Below are 18,764 nucleotides of genomic sequence, written 5' to 3'. Positions count from 1 at the left end.
GGGCATTGTGAGACGAAATCTCGCACAAATATGATCCCCATTCTATCCAATGGGGTCATATACATGAGCGATGTGTTCCCACAGTGTGGGAAAAAAATCACAGTATGTCCAATCTTTAAGTGTTCCCTCGGAACACCTCACCCATTGCTTTCAATGGGGCTGGAAAACACATTGCACAGCGTACGATGTGCAGACGAGTGCGTTGCGAGGTTTCCATTTGAAAACAATGGGGAACATTTGCCGATCCTCTGGATCGTTATTCAGGATTGCACCTTTACTGAAGTGCCTTGCATGCACGGCGACTTCGCACAAGCCAGACATCGTGCTCGGCCATGTGAAATTATCCTTACAGAGTTTTTTGTGCTGATTTGAAATTTGCGTTCAGATTTTGACTGTTAGGAACAGATTTACAGACAATAGCCTTAACAGTAGAATAAGGCTCCCTGTCCACGACCGTGAATTCGCTGGCGAATCACGCAGGGTGGAGCAGGCTGAAGTTTACCATAGCGTTGCTATAGAAAGCGCCGGCTCCGTGTCCACGAGTGGAGAATCATTGCGATTCTCCGCTCACGGCGGGCAATTTGCAGCATGCTGTGAATTGCCTTGATTCTCCACGGTCAGCCTATCTATTAGATTAGGCTGTCCGGCAGAGAAACATGTGCGGCTCCTGCTCCCGGGCAGTGGCTCCCACGGCGGAGATCTGCCGCGGGACATTGCAACGCTCATGGACAGCCAGCCTAAAGAAGTGTAGATATAATTGCTATTAAATATTGTTTATAAATGTTCTTATAAACAGTAAATCCTGAATGGGAGCCTCAGATGGCAGATGTGTAATATAACAAGGAATTTTCTTAAGCAGCATGAATGCAATGTTTGCATAAATCACTTATTTCTTTAATGTCCGCCAGTGTCCTCCCTTGGAATATTCTAGAAGTAATCACCTGTAATCATCGCAGGCATCCACTTTCCTTCATACCGTTTTCCATTGCACGTATGACCTGGTGAAAACTTTCACCACGCTCATCTGAAAAGTTATTGCATCTCTCTGGGAAGTAGTCAAGGTGCGAGTGCATGAAATGTACTTTGAGGGACATGTTGCATCCCAAGTCTTTGTATGATTTCAACTTGTGGGTCACAATTTTTCGAAGTCATTTGATCTTGTTTTCCCCAGAAAGTTGTCTGTCACATTTTTGAATGCCATCCAGGCAGACTTTCCTTTGCTTGTTAAGCATTCATTACATCTATTACCATGTTTCAGTTGGCTAGGCAGTCCCACTCACGCAGAAAACAGTAATACTTTGTGAACCCTGTCTGCATTCCCAATATGACACCAATGACCTTCAAGTCTTCACAGATCTTCCACTTACGTTCAGAGTATTTAATTGAGTGAAGCATATGCTGCAGCATTTCATCATCATCATCATCATCCTTCGGTTCTTCACTTGAAGGTTGTGAGGGGGCAGGAGTAGTTCAGAGTGGAGTTCAGGACTCATTGCGGGCGGCAGGTTGGGATATACAATGTGACTTTAGATTTTCTGTTTTGACGTTTGTTAAACAAAAGTCATGATCAGTCACATACTCCTTCTATTCCCTCCATATCACAGGTACCGCAACTGACACTGACGTACCTGTATGTCTCCAATAGTTTACTAATTTCTGATAGCAAGTGGCACAACAGAAGAGCACTCCCTGAGTCTTGTCCTGATCTCCGATTTCACATCCCAACTAATGGCCTTCCATATTATATACAACATCTTCTTAAGGCTCTCAAGTATTAGCTCACCATATATATAACAAAGCTGTCTGGTTTGTTTTGGCATGTACGAGGTGCCATATTGTTTCACTAGGAAAATATGGGGCCTCATTTATCAAAATTGTCTAGCAGTAGGACGGTCTTTGTTGCCCATAACAACCAATCACAGTGAATGTCATTATGCCTCAGAAGTTACAGAAATGAAAGCCGAGCTGTGATTGGTGCTACGGGCAACAGACAGCTTTACTGTTAGACAGTTTTGATAAATGAGGCTCATGGTTTTAATGGTTAATATACTGCAACAAAATGGTACTGTAGTGAATATCCTACTTTCTTATGATGCCTATAACTTCATTATCTTGCCTGACAGACAATTGTGGTTGCTGTATTTGGATTCAGCACCCTGAATATAAGGAAGAACACTGAATATATGTAAGAAATTTACCGTTGTAACACAGTTATAACCAATTCTCTCGAAGAAGAATAACCCGACCCCTGTAGTGCATGCTGGGAGAACATGTACATGCATTATTTACTAGCCCACGAGGCGGGTGCCAGAAAAGGACATCTGTAAATTTTGCATAAAATACAAGATGCCAGGCTAGAGATCTTGCTGGAATTCTAGGGCCTAGAAGACAAGTCCGGTTGGGGTGATGCAGGCTGTTGGATGTGATTACCTGAATGGCGTGCAGCTCAGTGTTTTTGGAAGAGATAAAGGAATTCATTTTGCTTCTTCTGAAAATACCAGATCCAGAGTACAGTATATCGAGACTGTATGTAGCTGATGTGTCAGGGCCACCTAAAGGAGGGAAGCGTTCATTTATGTTATCACCAATATTACAGACTCACGCTCCTAGGCTTCATTCAGACGAGCGTGGTTTACCTATAAGGTAATTGCACATCTTCACACGAGCATATCTGCACTTGAGCGTAGCATTTTTGCGGAACAAACAATGCCTTTTTGCGTGCGCATCAGGGCATTTTACTGTAGTTTTTGCACCTGCAAGGCAAGTTCATTTGCACGTGGCAAACAAAGACGCAGTAATTGGAATGGCTAATTTGTCCAATGAGTTCCAGATGTGTTCTTTTTCCAGCAGAATTACATGGCATATCACACATCTTCTTGTGTATTGCACGTATTTGCGTATCCCGCATTGACTTCTATGGGGACCTTTGGTGCACAAATGGGCAGAAAAGTAGAGCATGCTTCATTTTTTTTGCATTACCGAAATGCGCACCATAATAGGGAAATGTGAACGAACCCATTGAAATCAATGGGTTCTATTCTCTGCGTATAGCGCATGCAAATACATCCGTGTGAATCTGACCTTAGATATAACTTATGGTTCATAGTTATCTATTCTATTAGGCTAACTTTAAACGTCCGTGAATCAAACCCCTATATTGCACATGCCAACATGCAATTTCCCTGTGGACGCAAGGCGTTTGTATGTTAAAACCACCTCGCATCAGTTCGAGAAAGTAGCGGCGGAGGATCGCAGTTTCTCTCACTGTTTTCAGTGGGAAAACCTTGCATGGCACTGCGTGCACCAAGCATGTGCTGGGATGCTGAGAACAATGGGAGATACGAAGTGAGAGCATGCTCCAAGATAGGGTATGCTGCAATATGTTTCCCGCATCGCAGTTCGATGCGGGAAAACATCGCTCATATGTATGACCTCATTCAAAAGAATGGGATTCACATTCGTCCGAGATTTGTGCGTCTTGTAACACACAAATGTCACGTGATTTTCTCGCCTGTGTGAAGCCGGCATAGATGTATTTATATTACAGCTATAATACACATACCAACAGCAATCATTAGCAACTGATATAACTTCAACTATGCTTTTCAGACACCTTGCACCCCAAAACAAAACATACTGTATGCTTATATCTATCCATGAGACTGTAAATGTGAAGGGATAGGAGGACAGAGAACGTGCAACATACGTGTCACATATCCTGAGTAAGCAGATGAGGATCCAGACTTTGAAAAGCGATCATAGTTATGAACCTTCATATCCTTCAGCACTTGCCGAATGATCTTACTGAAAGTACAGAACAGACATATACATGTTACTGGCAAATTACAGATCCTTATGCACGTCATTCTGAGCGACTTTGTGAAGTTAGTTCTCCGTTTGCACGCAGCTACCTACAGAAATGTTCTTCTTCACCGCATATCTAATGTACTGTAGTAGTAGCAGTACACGGTGACTTTGGACGCCACATGGCCAAAGATTACAGTGTAGCCCTGCTACATCATTAGGAATCCTAGAACAGCCCCCCAAAGTTATATATTATAGTATTATTACAATTACTTTTGCAGATCATACAATTTCAAAACTCCAAATATTCCTATGTCTAAAATTACAAGGTTTAAAAATACAATTGCGACAATTTTCCTGCCTTAGAATACAGTAAAAAAGTGTATGGTGAAAGTGCTGCTTTTACCGGCTTAGTGTTAATGTTTTCTAAATGTCAGCACTTGGACCATATTTGAGAACGACTATCACTGTAGATATTATTTAGAACAAAAAAAAGTGAAAATGAATATTAAGGCCCATTCACACACACACAGATATCTTTCAAAAGATTGAAAGATCAGTGATCATTTTGCATGAAGTATTATTAGACACTAATTGCTATTAGTACTTTATCAGCTTCATTTGCATGCAGCTTCTGGGAGCTGTTGCAGAACTCAGCAGGAGGTCTGAGCTCTGTAATTAGCTCCATTGTTCAGGCATGGGCTGCTAAGAGAAAACAATGTAATCTCTAGCGCCCCGTGGAGAATTCAGCACCATGGACAGCAGACACAGCCTGTGGTCCTGCTTATCAGCTGTTCTGCTGGTGGGGCTGACAGTTGAGAACAGCTAATACAATGTTATCAGCTGTAATCAGCTCTCTGCAGGCAAAACACAGGGTGCGGTCCTGATCATCAGCTGTTCTGCTGAAGGATAATTTTCAAGCACAACTGAAAACCGTTGTTCGACAGAAAACTGAAAGATGGGCACATTTAGGCACAACGATTATCGCTCAAAAGATGGCTTTTCAGCAAATTTTGAGCGATAATTGTTGTGTCTAAATGGGCCTTAAGATAAAATGGAAGGTGATAGGTTAACCCTATGAGCAACTATTTGCTAGTGGCTACCATCTTCCAATCCCCTTCTCAGCATTACTCCTGGCAAATTAAACTATTCATGTACCTGGCTGGCATCTCAAAATGAAGAATATCTTGAATGACAGAGAGCATATATTTGTTCATCTCTTGTGGGAGCTCGCCAATGGAAAGGATCAGATTTTTAATCTCCATGTATGTAGGCTGGCTGTTCAGTATAATATCTGCAGCTGTCGTTCTCACCGTCTTTTCATGTATTTTGTAATTCTGGTGGTAGATTCTATTCATGGCCTTTTTTACCTAGTTTAACAGGAAATATACTTTAGTAAATAGAGGAAAATGGTTTGGAAGATTATTACGGTCAGCAGTACTCAGCTTTTATATACTGTAATCCATCTACATAAAAAATGTGAGTAAGACCTCACACACACGGACGTGCTATACAGAGCAGTAGTATGGCTGCCATAGATGTGCACAAGGCCTCCACCTTCTTCTGTATGCCTCTGATATCATGCAGAAGATTTTTCTGTTGGTTGCCGTATGAATTTGACAATTTAAAAATTGTGCAGTGCAGAGAATGACGCTCCGTTGCGCCGGCGATGACGTGGATCTGCGGTGGATCGCCGCGGTACGGACAGCTTCCAGTTACTGTAATGTTAAATGTTGCTTTTTCTACCTATTGGCAGTCTTTTTACGCACAGAAATACGCAACGCATTTACTTGCGTAAAAAAACCCCCACGAAATCCCATTGATTTTGTGCATATATATGCAGAGAGTACACAGGGTTCTTGCATATTTATTCGCACGCATTGATTTCAATAAGCTATTACGGTAGGTAATATGCACCAAGAATGCACCAATCACGTGAAAAATATGTATGTGTGAAAGAGCCCTTAGAAGCAATACTTCTCCGGGAAACTACCATCACACAGCGTCTGATGGAGCATCATACAGAGCTCTTCTGCGTGCATGACCTTTGTGAATCACTTGCATGACTTGGCTTGTAATGACCCTTAGCTCAGAACTTCATTCACAATTATAAGGCCTTCGGAGCTACATTCTTTTGTGGCTCTATGTTTCATTATTGTGATGCTGGTTTATTGACTTCAGCTGACTGCATCCATATATCCTTTCAATTCAGGGCCACAGTTGAGTTGTGACATTCGTCAGCACAGAAATGTACCTGTATTACGCTTGTGTAAAAGTAGCTCCTCTTTACAGCACTTTGAACAACAAATTATGCTATTAACCCTTTGCAATCCAATTTTGGATTCAGGGTTTCCTAGGGTGCTTTATCTTTATGCCGTTTTACAATAGCACCATCTGCTGGCTAGAGCCAGTACTGCGGTATGTGACATGCCAGAGATGCCCCCGACAACAGCTGTACTGCCTTCAATCAAAATGTCTTTAGACATCAGACAGTGGATTGGAAAGGGTTAACTTAGGTGTTAAAGTGACATTCTAATCCCATTGATGTAATTTACCATTTGCTATTATATGATGGCAGTTATTCGAATGTATGAAGTAATGTAGGCTGCAAATGCAACAGTATAAGATTTTCGGCATGGCCCTTGCTTTCCGGGATACAATGCTCTTGTCGCAGAAGAAGCAAACATGCAGAGATCACATTTGCTAGACTTTACACTGCTGAAGAGGAAGGTACATCCAATAAAAGTTTCCATAATTTGTAGTTTGAAGGCTTCTTTGCTACTTTACCTCATCAGTGATGAAGGAGATAGGATATTTCTGGAGGGCACTGATAGCAATGCTGCTGACATGACCCTCCCCAGATTCGGAATATTTCAACAGTAACGAAATTCCTTCTGGCAGATTGGCATTTTTCATGGCTAGAAGGTACATCTTAATATCAGAGGGGTTATCTGCCTTCTGTAAACCATTCAAGATGAACTTCTTGGCTTCCAAAACTGCCTGAAAAGCAAACAATGCAGATGACATAAGATATTAGAACTCATTTTAATTTTGAGCAGTCCTCACCTCATACCTGACAGAAACTACATAGCATTAAGTCTTAAGGCCCATTTACACTGGACGAATGCCGGGCAAACGATGCCTGACACCAGTTCCTGGATGTACTCGTTCTAGTGCTGTTACAGAGGAGCGACTATTGCTGGGGGCTGGGTGGCTGGAAGATATTTCACTCCTCGCTCTCCCCTGCCCCTATCTATTCACTTTAGCAGCGGCCTTTCAGTACTGAACGGCTGCTGTTTATACTGAACGCTTAGGGGTTCCCTGTCCATCTGCCCCAGCCGGTTAGGGACCAGCTGGGGCAGATGGACAGGGAACCCCTAAGCCAGCCCTCTCCCGTGTCCCTACCTACTTGCCCCCCTGGGCTAAGCCCTAGGGCGAAAACTGGGCGACGGTCCCTGTGCTGCACTAATGACAGGGACCCGAAGGAAAGAGGGACAGGGAGAATGGAGGTGAGTACCGAATAGCTGACAGGAAGCACAACCACGCAGACCAGAGTGAAGTCGCAACAAGCAGGGTCAAACTGGAGAAACATGTGCGGAGTACATGGGGGGCAAAACTGAGTCGAAGTCAGAGGAACAACCGAGGTCAAAAAAACTATCGTAACGTGGGTGTAGGCAGAGCAACTCCAAACCAAACAATGGCAACTAAAGTCTGAGCCAGCAGGGCTTATATGCAGACTTCCCTGCCCAGAAGGGTGGTGAGAAGTCACATGATGACTGAAGGGAGTGATAAAGCCAGTTCCCCCCAGCGACGCACACCCACCCGAGCATCGCACGGCCGACCAGCAGACAGGCATGCCTGCTCATGCCATGGGACGCGCCACCGGCCACCGCGATCGACCACCAGAGTGGGGGAACACTGGTCAGAGCCACCAGCCCAGCCCCCCACAGCGCCAGGACGAGCAGCCTGCAATAACTGGACCCCAGAGCCCCCAGTGGCAACCCCACCTCTAACAACAATCATCGTTGATCATTTAAGCTGCTTAAAATCCTGAATGATGATCACTCATTGTAAACAGCAGTACTGAATGGCCGCTGTGTTAAGTGAATGGAGAGGGGCGGGAGAGAGTAACAGAATGGGAGCGAGTATATGCGGGGACCAGTGTTGGGCATCGTTTGCCTTACATTCATCCAGAGTAAATGGGCCTCTGCACTTAAGCCGAATGCACATGACTGGGTCGGATTCCGGAATTTAACCCTGTGCCCAGCCGGTGACCCCTGCATAACTCTTTGTATTCTTCATAATCTGTATTGTGGATGTGCGGCCAGCGTGGATTCTGCGACCTTTTCGCAATGATGATTGCAGAAGAGATGCGCATTGGACGGCTTCCATTGAAGTCAATGGAAGCCGTTCATATGGAATCCACGCAGAAAATCGCAATTGATTTCTGCTCGTGGACATGGAAAAGCGATTTTCTATAGCATGATTATAGGCAGTATTTGCTGCGGAATCTGGAGGCAGATGCCTGCTCCGGATTCCGCAATGCAAATACGCCCGTGTGCATTCGGCCTACATGTGGTATATGCTGTATCTGCTATAACCGAAGTGTAAAGGAGCACAAAAATATTTTGAAAAATGTTTATAAAAAGTAATTCTTCTAATTCTGCAATAATAAACTGATTTTTTTTCAATTGGTCAATCTGTATGAAGGACAATGATTAGAATTCCAAATCGTACAATTCCAATGATTTTGCATGGTTTGCATATTTAACAAGTATTGCCACCCATAAAGAAACCTCTCAACCAAAAAACATCTACAAACACGCACCCACACACACACCCACCAATGTAACATAATATTTACCGGTAATTCAGAACTTGTAGCCCGCTGAAGTCTCCTGATGAGGGCACCAATAGTTATCACCACAGTTTCTCTGATCTCATCATTTGCTATTCTTCCTTTGTACTTGTCCTGTGATGTGGAATAAATATGAGCAATAAAAAAGTATAAATAACTGTGAAATATTTTTTGCTGTTGTATGATTGTCATTATTTGCTGATGTACTTTAATATAGCGGCAGGCATAGAAGACATTCTCTGAGTAAGTCTAGATTAGATATATTGTAAAGTAAGCATACAATCATGAACATTGTAACAACAGGAAATAGGGGGAAAAAATGGCGCAGTATTACTGCAGCCCCTCCTGCTTACGGTTGATGGCACCATATCACATCCCAACACCAGAGATTCAGGCGCACCCAACCTTTTTAAGACAGGAGAATGGACACCAGGGCCCGATCCCCCATCACTTGTTTGCCATGTGGACAGAAGGGATAACAAGCTTGTATTCACAGCTCATATGGAAGTGAGGTGGAAACCGGCTTAGTGTGCGTTTAGACAGAACGATTCATTCAAAAAATTGTTTAAATGAGCGAAAGTGAACAATAATGGTTTGGTGTAAACGCGAACCAATGACTGACCGAGAATCGTTTGCTTCGTTCGTCGTTCATTTTATACAGACATAAAAACCATCGTTAGCACATTCACTTATCGTTCGGTCTAAACAGCCCTCATTCAGATTTTTACATTTGCTTATACAACAAATGTGGAAGACTGAACGATGGTCCTATGAATGAGCCAACGATGCCTCTACCTGTCTAAACAGGCTGCACAAGAGTGAACGAGCTAAAGGGCGCATCACTCACTCTTTCGCCCGTTTAAAACTAGAGCCCCCGTCTCTCACAGCAGCAGCTAGCTCTATCTCCATGACATGTATGCCTTTTAATCAAAGAGTCAATTTAGTCTAAAGCAGTGGTTCTTAACCTGGGTTCGATCGAACCCTGGGGGTTCGGTGAGTCAGTCTAAGGGTTTCGGCAGAGGTCAAGACACACACACTGTGTGTATGTGTACGTTCCATTCACCCCACTCGTATGATTCGTGATCTGCAAGGCTAGAGGAAATCCTGGATCTTCTCCACTATAAACCCTTGCTGATGCATGGTTCATTTTGTGCACTAATAAAATATATACGTATGTCTTGAATTAGAAAAAATCATATTTTATTGGTTAAGAACCACTGGTCTAAAGGGATTCTAAATAGAGATAAGCGAGCGTATTCGCTAAGGGCAAATACTCGAGCGAGTATTCCCTTTTGCGAGTACCTGCCCGTTCGTCTCAAAAGATTCGGGTGCCGGAGAGATCTCCCCCTGTTCCTCCCCCGCCCTCCGCTGGCACCCGAATCTTTTGAGACGAGCGGGCAGGTACTCGCAAAAGGCAATACTCGCTCGAGTATTTGCCCTTAGCGAGTACGCTCGCTCATCTCTAATGCTAAACTAAGACAATGCAGAAAAAATGAAACAAATCTCTTACATGATATAGTTATTGTAAATGTTATGCTGAACAGAGGTGAAGCTTAAGCCTGAGACCACCAACCTTCATAGGCCAAGTATAGTACTTCTGTCCTCTCATACCGTATGCCAGTGAATGGGACCATAAAAATCCCCCAAGCCTAGGCCAACTGTAATCTGCACACTGCTTACAGCTACTCCACTGACACTACCAGATGAAACCTATCTCAGAAGATGTCTTCACCATGATGGTGGTCGGTAGAGTACTACTCTATTTATGCCCTTGATATCTTGGGCTGTAAATGTGATTGAATACTTTTTTTGCATCATTAAAATTTGTATTTGCTTATCAGAAGTCAAGTAAACTTACAAGTAATGCTCGCAGCATGCTTTCATTTGGATGTGTAGCAAGGCCAGTGGCACATAAGAACCTTTCTTGCAATAAAGGTCTAGTTCCATTGCGAAAGTCCAAAATCTCCAAGAGTGCCTCTAGAGCATCAGGTGTTTGAGCGAAAGTTACGGCATCGACCAGCTGTGGACTGTGGATGCAGAATAGTGACAGTATAAGAATATCGTTTCACAGAGGCAATTACTTCTGCATAAATTACTCTAATTACCTTCTATTAGATGGCATCCTGGAGGCATTGTACCATCTTCGATTTGCATACTAAATTTCCCAGAGAAGCATGGATGGCCTTGTAAGTCTACTTACACTCTCCTTAGCACTCCACAAGAAGAAACTATACCCCTCCTGACCCACAGCATTGTCCTTTCACCCAGCCACCTACTGTATACTGATGAGGGGCAAAAATCCCGAAACAGCTGTCTTACATGCTTATTTTTCCTTCTGGAGAAGACTCTGGCTTTGGTTTATATTCTCAGGCATGTTACAGCTGCAGTTTCTTATAAAACTCTTAGTAGGTGGAGGAGACATATGGTATAACGCCTCTAACAGAAGGTGCTGCAGAGGCAATGTACCTACAGGGACTTAGCTAAGTATAAAAATACCCCACCCGACTCATGTCATAGGCCTCCAGCTAGCAACATACTATACACTAAGGGAAAAAGACCGCAAAACAGCTGTTTGTACACGGTTATGACTCTGGTTTTGGCTTATATTCCCCAGTCATATTACAAGGCCTATATGTTAGACATTGACTTACAGGAATGCTACCTTCTAATAGGTAGTGCCCTTGAGGCATTCTAACATCTTTCCATTTACATTTTTTATACTTGGGCAAAAAAAATGTCATTTCTTGTTACATTTATTAGTTCCAAAAGGGGACTTGAACATACAATTCATTAACAGCTCACAGATATAGCAGTTTGCAACTTGTCTATAGGTCCATTTTCACGGGACGAATGGCTGACACTCGTTCTTAGGTTTCCCCTCTCCTGTGCTGTCACACGGGAGCTAGTATTGCTGGCTTGCTCACAGAGCGGCCAGCAGAGGGGCAGGGCAGTGCAGGAGATTTCTCTCCTCTCGCTCCCCCGCCCCTCTCCATTCACTTAATACAGCGGCTGTTCAGTATTAAACCGCCGCTATTTACAATGAATGATGAGCGATGAGCTCATCGTCCATCGTTTATGCTGCATAAACAATGAGCAATGAGCTCTTCGCTCACTGTAAATAGTGCCCGTTCAGTACTGAATGGCCGCTGTATTAAGTGAATGGATAGGGGCGGGGGAGCGAGAGGAGAGAAATCTCCTGCACTGCCCCGCCCCCTACTGGCAGCTTTGTGAGTGAACCAGCTGTGCTAGCACAAGAGTGAGGAAACTCAAGGACGAGTGTCGGGTATCGTTTGCCAAACATTCGTCCTTTGTAAATGGGCCTTTTGTTAACTTTCTGCAACAAGTTATCTTAAGTCATTAAGAAGCTGTTCTCTTATCTTAAGAAAACAAAACCCATTGTAAAGTAACTGAAATGGTAAAGATACTGTGGCACAGGGTTATCATAACGCATTAAAAATCATGTTTAACTCTGCTGCATCTGTATATTCAGTTTTACTCTAAAGTCACTTACAGATGGACATAATGCATTTGTTCATCTGTAGGTGACTTTAGAGTAAAACTGAACATGTGCTAGAGGACCTGTACATCTCTTGTGTAGCTAGAAAGCCAAGGCATCCCAGTTAGAAACTGACTATAACTACCGTAGATGTCAGTAACAAGCAATTGATTGTACATTTGTAGGTTTCCTCACATAATTAGCTCTTCTTGGTTAATCCAAAGGCTTTTAAATCTGGAATCTTAAGCATGTGACTGACAATTTATGTTCAAAACCTTAGAACTATACTAATAAGGGTCACTAATACTCACAGGATGTCCTCTTTTTCCGATTTAAGAAGCGTTATGATGTCTGACTTTCTGGCCCTTCGAAGACTTTGAATTAGTTGCAGAAAGCTACGGGCCGCACTGGCTTTTGAAAGGTTTTCAGGTTTCAGGTCGTTACGAATAGTCCTCCATTGCTGCAACAGCTAAAATATATATTTTTGACTAATAACCCAAATTATTACATAAACTGCTGAAATTATTTTGATGTTATCATTTGCAATTTATGCTTTTTTCATCATTCATTGCACGTGTCAATAAAATCATAAAAAAGCTAACCCTTGAAAAGTCTTTGTATATAGGCTTTATACCTCACCAAGACACTCTTCTTTTATTATGCTTCAGTATAGCTCACAACTTCTTTTCTGAAGCTCCCCCAATAGGGCCACCATGCTCTGCTGCCATTGACAAATGAATACTCATAAAGCAGCTCTTCTCTGAGACACCATGACCCCCCCCCCCCACCCCCCCAACACCACACACATGAATGAATATTGATGCATGTGCCTTAACTTTTTGGGGGGAATGTTCATAGCCAACTATTTGGTGGCCGCGTTTGTGTGATGTTTCATGTCAGGTATGCAAAAGGAGGTCCATAATAAATTACAATTGCTTCTAACCTGCAACAAGCATAATTAGCTATACTTCTAAATACTGAGTCTACAAGGATAAACTAAGCTTATGACTTATTAACTTTACTTATTTTTCTTTAAAAATCAATTTCCTCTACCAGAGGCGTAATTTGAAGCTCTCGGGCCCCGATGCAAAATTTGTAACAGGGCCCCCAACTGTAATGCTTTACTCATAGTACTGGGTTCCCTATGGAGAAGAGAAGCCTTATGGGCCCCCTAAGGCTCCTGGGCCAGGATGCAACCGCATCTTCTGCATCCTCTATAGTTACGCCTATGTGCTCTACAATACATACATTTGAACACTAAAAAATGACTTGTACTCACCAAGGGACAGCTTTTACACTCTGATTTCACCTGATCGGCCCCTAGGGGAGTGGCTACATATTTAGGATCTACTGCCTTTACGACATTGGGCAACTGCTTTCCAGCAGCTAATTTAGGTCCGGCTTCACTCGATTTTAGCTCTAGTTTTTGTCTACGTGTGTGAAGAAAGAAAATATTTAAAAAATTAACCACAATTTTAATGTCTAGAATTTCACTAAGCACAGTTGTTAAACAATGTACAGAACTGTATTAGATATAAAATTAGGAGTCTGAAACCTTTGTCCAAGCCGGATGGCCCCTTCAAACAGTTGATCGGTGGGGGTTCTAGGACTGGGAGCCTCACCAAACTGATATTGATGACTGTTTGGGCTTACCAGAGTAAGCGCTACAAGTAGAGAGGAGGTCCTGATATCCGGAAGTGGTTGTGGACTGCTCCCAGAGTGCTGGTCGTATCGAAGGCATGCATAGCATCAGACGTCCCAATTGTTTGTGGACAGTTAGGCTGCTAGATCCTGAAAGCCTGCTATGAGTTGCCATGCAAGTTTAGCAGAGACTGTAATCATTAAGTTAAGTGCCCCCACCCGAGGCTGGAACTACCAAGCTGTGTGCCAAATTAGGGTTACAGCTACCCTACTGTCTGCTTAGTAGACTTTTTTGGGGACTAATGGCAACCATGATCCAATTTTGTTGTAACTGCCACACTGTGTACCCTCTGTGACACATATATATTGCTTTACCTGCCAAACAATGACCCTGTTTTGTGACCATCATGCCAATTTCTCCTTTTACAAAGTAAAGTCACTTCAGTTGTACCACCTTGTGTCCGCATCCATACTGCTGCCATCCTTGAGTAGGGTCCAGAGTAAAAGGTCATAAGCCACAACAAATTTTTACCATCTTTTATTTCTTGCAAACCACTGACATCTTTACTCCTTTCATAACTCCAAACTAGCTGATATACCCGGCTTTGCCCGATTTAATTTGGTAATGGTGTTAATCTGGTGTTCACACGGAAAATCTTATGAAGTCGTGGTTACTTTAGAGATACCGAGGAAAAAAATATGTTCACCATTTTGCATGGTTCTTTGCGTTACCCAGGAAACACTATGTGTAGGTAACCATGCGCCGTTTCCTTGATATAAAATGACATCAGGAAGTGAGAGAATTAGATTACGTATGTAAAATTTGGACGCTGATTCTTTTGCGCTAGAATTGAATATTCGAGTTGGGACCCATTAGCTTTTCCTATTTATAACATAATTAATGCTCGTACCAAATTTCAAGTTTCTATGACATCAGGAAGTGAGAGAATTAGATTCCGTATGTAAAATTTGGACGCTAATTCTTTTGCGCTTAGAATTGAATAATCAAGTTGGGATTCATTAACTTTTCCAATTTATGACATAATCAATGGTCGTGCCAAATTTCAAATTTTTATGACATTGGGGAGGGATAGAATTAGATTCCGTGCATAAAAATTTGGACGCTAGTTCTTTTGCGCTAGAATTGAATGATCGAGTTGGGACCCATTAGCTTTTCCTATATATGACACAATCAATGCTCGTGCCAAATTTCAAGTTTCTATGACATCAGGCAGTGAGAGAATTAGATTATGTATGTAAAGTTTGGACACTAATTCTTTTGTGCTAGAATTGAATAATCGAGTTGGGACCTCTTTACTTTTCCTATTTTGGACATAATCTATAATTGTGCCATATTTCATGTTTCTACGACATCGGGAAGTTGGAGAATTAGTGGCGAGTGAGTCAGTCAGTGAGTCAGTCAGTGAATCAGTCAGTGAGTCAGTCAGTGAGTCAGTCAGTCATTGAGGGCTTTATATATATAGAAGTTTTATCTGTAATACTGTTAAAGTACTGTATATACTGAATTTATCTTTTTAATGTGAGAATTCCACAAACAAATTAGGCAATCTCTGAGTCGGACACCGTTCACATCTGCATGGAAGGATCTGTCAAGAGCCTCTGTCATAGATTCCATTGTTTTTGGTTGGAAGGATAGCACTGCATTCAGTGTTATTTTGGCTGTCATAAAGCTATAAGTCAATGCGGTCCATCAGTCGCCGCCTGTGTCTGTTGTAAGACTGACTCGTATTAAATAGTGTTTTTTCTTTACGATAGAAATCATGACACAGATGCGAGCAGCGCCCTAGTGTTAGGAGAGATTTGTATCCACACAAGGCATCAGAACAGGACATCTTGAAATCTCGTGTCTTCTTCTGGTAGGCCTCTTGCCTCTTGAGTATGGTTTACACTTTACACTTTTGCAAGAAACAAGGATAAACAAGGAAAACTTACCTACAAATAACATTGGCTGCAATGGTGTCATACACATTAAGGACCATCACATGGTTTTCTTCTGCCAACACAGATTTTATATTGTCATCTTCGATATGGTAAATTGTACTAGATGTTTCTTTGTTAGAGATGCCAAGAACCTGTTTAATAAGAGTGTTACTAGTATGCAGACTTAAACAAATGTACTACAGTATATTAGTGTAGAATTATTACACTAGGTGGGCCAGCTTAGGACTATATGAGCAGCATTGTGTGACACAGTGAAGCCAGGGTTTCATAAACTTGTTACCTAAACGACTGTTTTATTCAGAATGACCTGCTGGATTATACAAAGCCAAAGAAAATGTCCATGGAAAAAAAAATAAAAGGTCTTTCTCTCACTTTTGGTATTTGGGACGGTTTCACACTGCTGAGAACATTCCGCAAGATTTGTGCGTTGCAAGGCACACAAATCTCACACAAGTACGAACCCCATTTTTTTTAATGGGGTCATATAGATGGGGGTCCCGCATCGCACTGCAAAATAAATTGCGGCATGTTCTATCTTTGGACGTGCTCTTGCATCGTCCATTGTTTTCAATGGGGCCAGCAAAGCATCGCTTTGCATGCTAGGTGCACGTGAGTGCGATGCAAGGTTTCCCATTGAAAACAATGGGAAACACTCCGCGATCCTTCGCTGCAAATGTCAGCCACGTCAGAGGATCACTACTTCCCCGAAGTGATGTGAGATGTTTTTGATCCAAAAATTTCTCACATCTGCGGAGAAATTGCATGTTGGCGAGCATGAGATATCGCACTCGACTGTGCTAAATTAGCCTTATAGTGAAGTCTACAGAGTTACCTCTTGTAATCTTGACTGTTTTAAGCTTGTTGTGTATGAAATGGGAATGTATGTCATGGGAATAAGTACTCTTTAGTGGTGTTTTCAATAGGGTTTTCCCACAAATAGAACTTATCTTCTATGCACAGAACAGAGGATAACTGTGATTGGTGCGGGTCCAACCGCTGGAACACCCACTGATCAGCTGAATAGGGGTTCCGGTCCCAAGTGTCTTCAAATATATGGAGTGGTGGTCACGTGTGTGCACTACTGCTCAATTTTCTTCAATGCTACACTCGAGAACCCTGTTCCTGTGATTGGTGGGGGTCCAAGTGGTTGGACCACCACCTATCTGAAGCTTATTCCCTATCCTTTATATATGGGATGAGCTCTTTTTGTGGGACAAACAATTTAAAACACTACTATAGGATGGGTACTTATTTTCATGACAGTCATACACAACATTAAAAGATGTTTGTGGGTAGGCTTCACCAAAAATATCTAAACAGAGAGGAAGACCTTTTATTTTTTCCCATAGTCATTTAATATACGACCATTCCTCTTAACCACAAACCAGGTAAGTCATATTTTGTTAGTCCTAAAGACCACATGATAGGTGACAACAGGATGTGTACATTTTCTTCCCATGGATTCTTCAGAATTCATCATGTAGATGGCCACTTTCTCCTGCTTATGTCAGATGCCTACCACTGCTACTTATTGTAACGGTTCTATGCTGACCGATTGTGGAACCCATTTTCCCAAGAACTTGATAGATGTGACCTCGATCATACAGTAATACATTTCGAATATGTTCTCATACCTTGTTGGAGTTAGTGAACCCTGTTTTGGAAATCTTGCAGGTGTCAAGTTCCTTGATTTTGGTAACCTGATTCTGTTTTGCCTTGTAGGTAACTTTGCAATTTCCAGAAACATCCAGCTGAAACAAACAATCCAGCAATCAACCAGGATGTAAAGAACTAAACATGATTTACATTCATTTCTTAAAAAGCCTTCATATGTTTCTGTATGAAATCAGAGACATTTAGAGGTACAATAGGGCTCACAGAAGTCTTGGAGGTTGAATGGAGCCGTAATATGGCCATGTGCATGACGCCTTGGGGTCCTTTTAGACGAGCGAGTGATGTAATTGCTAGCTCGATCACTCTCGGGCATCCTGTTTATCGGGCAGATACGTCGTTGGCTCATTCAAACAAGAAATCATTCCGTCTATCACATTCACTGTATAAGTGAATAAGAATGACTGAACGATCGATGTTTAGACCGAATGATCGTTCACTTTCGCTTGTCTGAACTATAATTGTTCCGTCTAAAAGCACCTTTAGTGTTGCTATTGGGAAGTTACTTTGCCTTTATTCCTGGTTAGACTGACGGATACCTTTCTGCGTGAAGACCTAACGATATTTACATACAACATTACCTGCTATAACAATTCATGTTCTTGTTTTAAAAGTGCCCATCGTCTCACATCTAAAATATGAGAATTTTGATATGCATCTATATCTTGTGGTTACATAATTCTGTAATAAAGCCTGGGCCAAATATTCATGCATCCTACAGCCATTCCGATGGTACATGTTGAGTATGTGTGACAGATACAAACTGATTTATGAGGAAACAGGTTTCACAGTTCATGAACAATCCTACACGTCCCATTATTTCCTCCCTACCCACAACAAGAATATGATTCTACTCATCCTATGTTTTCTTCCTACATATCATAAAAACCGCACCAGGCACAGGAGATGATGCACGCTGGAATCTTAAATCCATGGACTTTTATGGGCTGACTAGCTTCCTGCTGGGCCACAAGCTGCCACTTGTGTTAATCTGCCCACATCTTGTAGGACTCTTACCTCAGTGACTGTACCAGGAGTGAACTGGATCTGGAATAGGCTTGCCAAGCCTCTCTTGATATTAAGAAGGACTGTGGGCTCATTCTGGTACAGATACAGTGTTTTCACCTAAGGAAGCAAACAAACATTTAGTAACCAGACAATGAATATGATAAATATTACACACAGCGCATTTACACTTTGTCAACAGTCCTTGCAATTTGACCTAGATTGGTGCTCTATAGGTTCATGACTGATAGCTTTTATTTCCAGCACCAAGATATTTCGAAGCACTGTATATCAAGTGGCATCACAATCCCAGTCAAGGGTTTACAA

At 42.2% G+C, this 18,764-nt stretch overlaps 1 protein-coding gene across 1 annotated transcript in view; it reads right to left on the bottom strand.

Annotated features, from left to right (window-relative positions):
- MTTP (microsomal triglyceride transfer protein) overlaps positions 1-18,764 on the bottom strand; it is a 69,566-nt gene that overhangs the window by 15,663 nt on the left and 35,139 nt on the right. The window contains exons 4-14 of the mRNA XM_066574009.1: positions 18,450-18,557; positions 17,396-17,512; positions 15,753-15,892; positions 13,438-13,588; positions 12,470-12,627; positions 10,521-10,689; positions 8,669-8,776; positions 6,592-6,804; positions 4,963-5,174; positions 3,707-3,804; positions 2,431-2,552 (exon numbers count right to left, since the gene is read on the bottom strand). Of these exons, the coding sequence (XP_066430106.1) occupies positions 2,431-2,552; positions 3,707-3,804; positions 4,963-5,174; positions 6,592-6,804; positions 8,669-8,776; positions 10,521-10,689; positions 12,470-12,627; positions 13,438-13,588; positions 15,753-15,892; positions 17,396-17,512; positions 18,450-18,557 (1,596 nt within the window). The remainder of the gene's footprint in view (positions 1-2,430; positions 2,553-3,706; positions 3,805-4,962; positions 5,175-6,591; positions 6,805-8,668; positions 8,777-10,520; positions 10,690-12,469; positions 12,628-13,437; positions 13,589-15,752; positions 15,893-17,395; positions 17,513-18,449; positions 18,558-18,764) is intronic.

The sequence above is a fragment of the Eleutherodactylus coqui genome, chromosome 7 (assembly GCF_035609145.1).
Source record: "Eleutherodactylus coqui strain aEleCoq1 chromosome 7, aEleCoq1.hap1, whole genome shotgun sequence".
Classification (NCBI taxonomy): domain Eukaryota; kingdom Metazoa; phylum Chordata; class Amphibia; order Anura; family Eleutherodactylidae; genus Eleutherodactylus; species Eleutherodactylus coqui.
The sequence above is the reverse complement of the archived record's forward strand: the minus strand, read 5'-3'. Positions and strand labels throughout refer to the sequence as shown.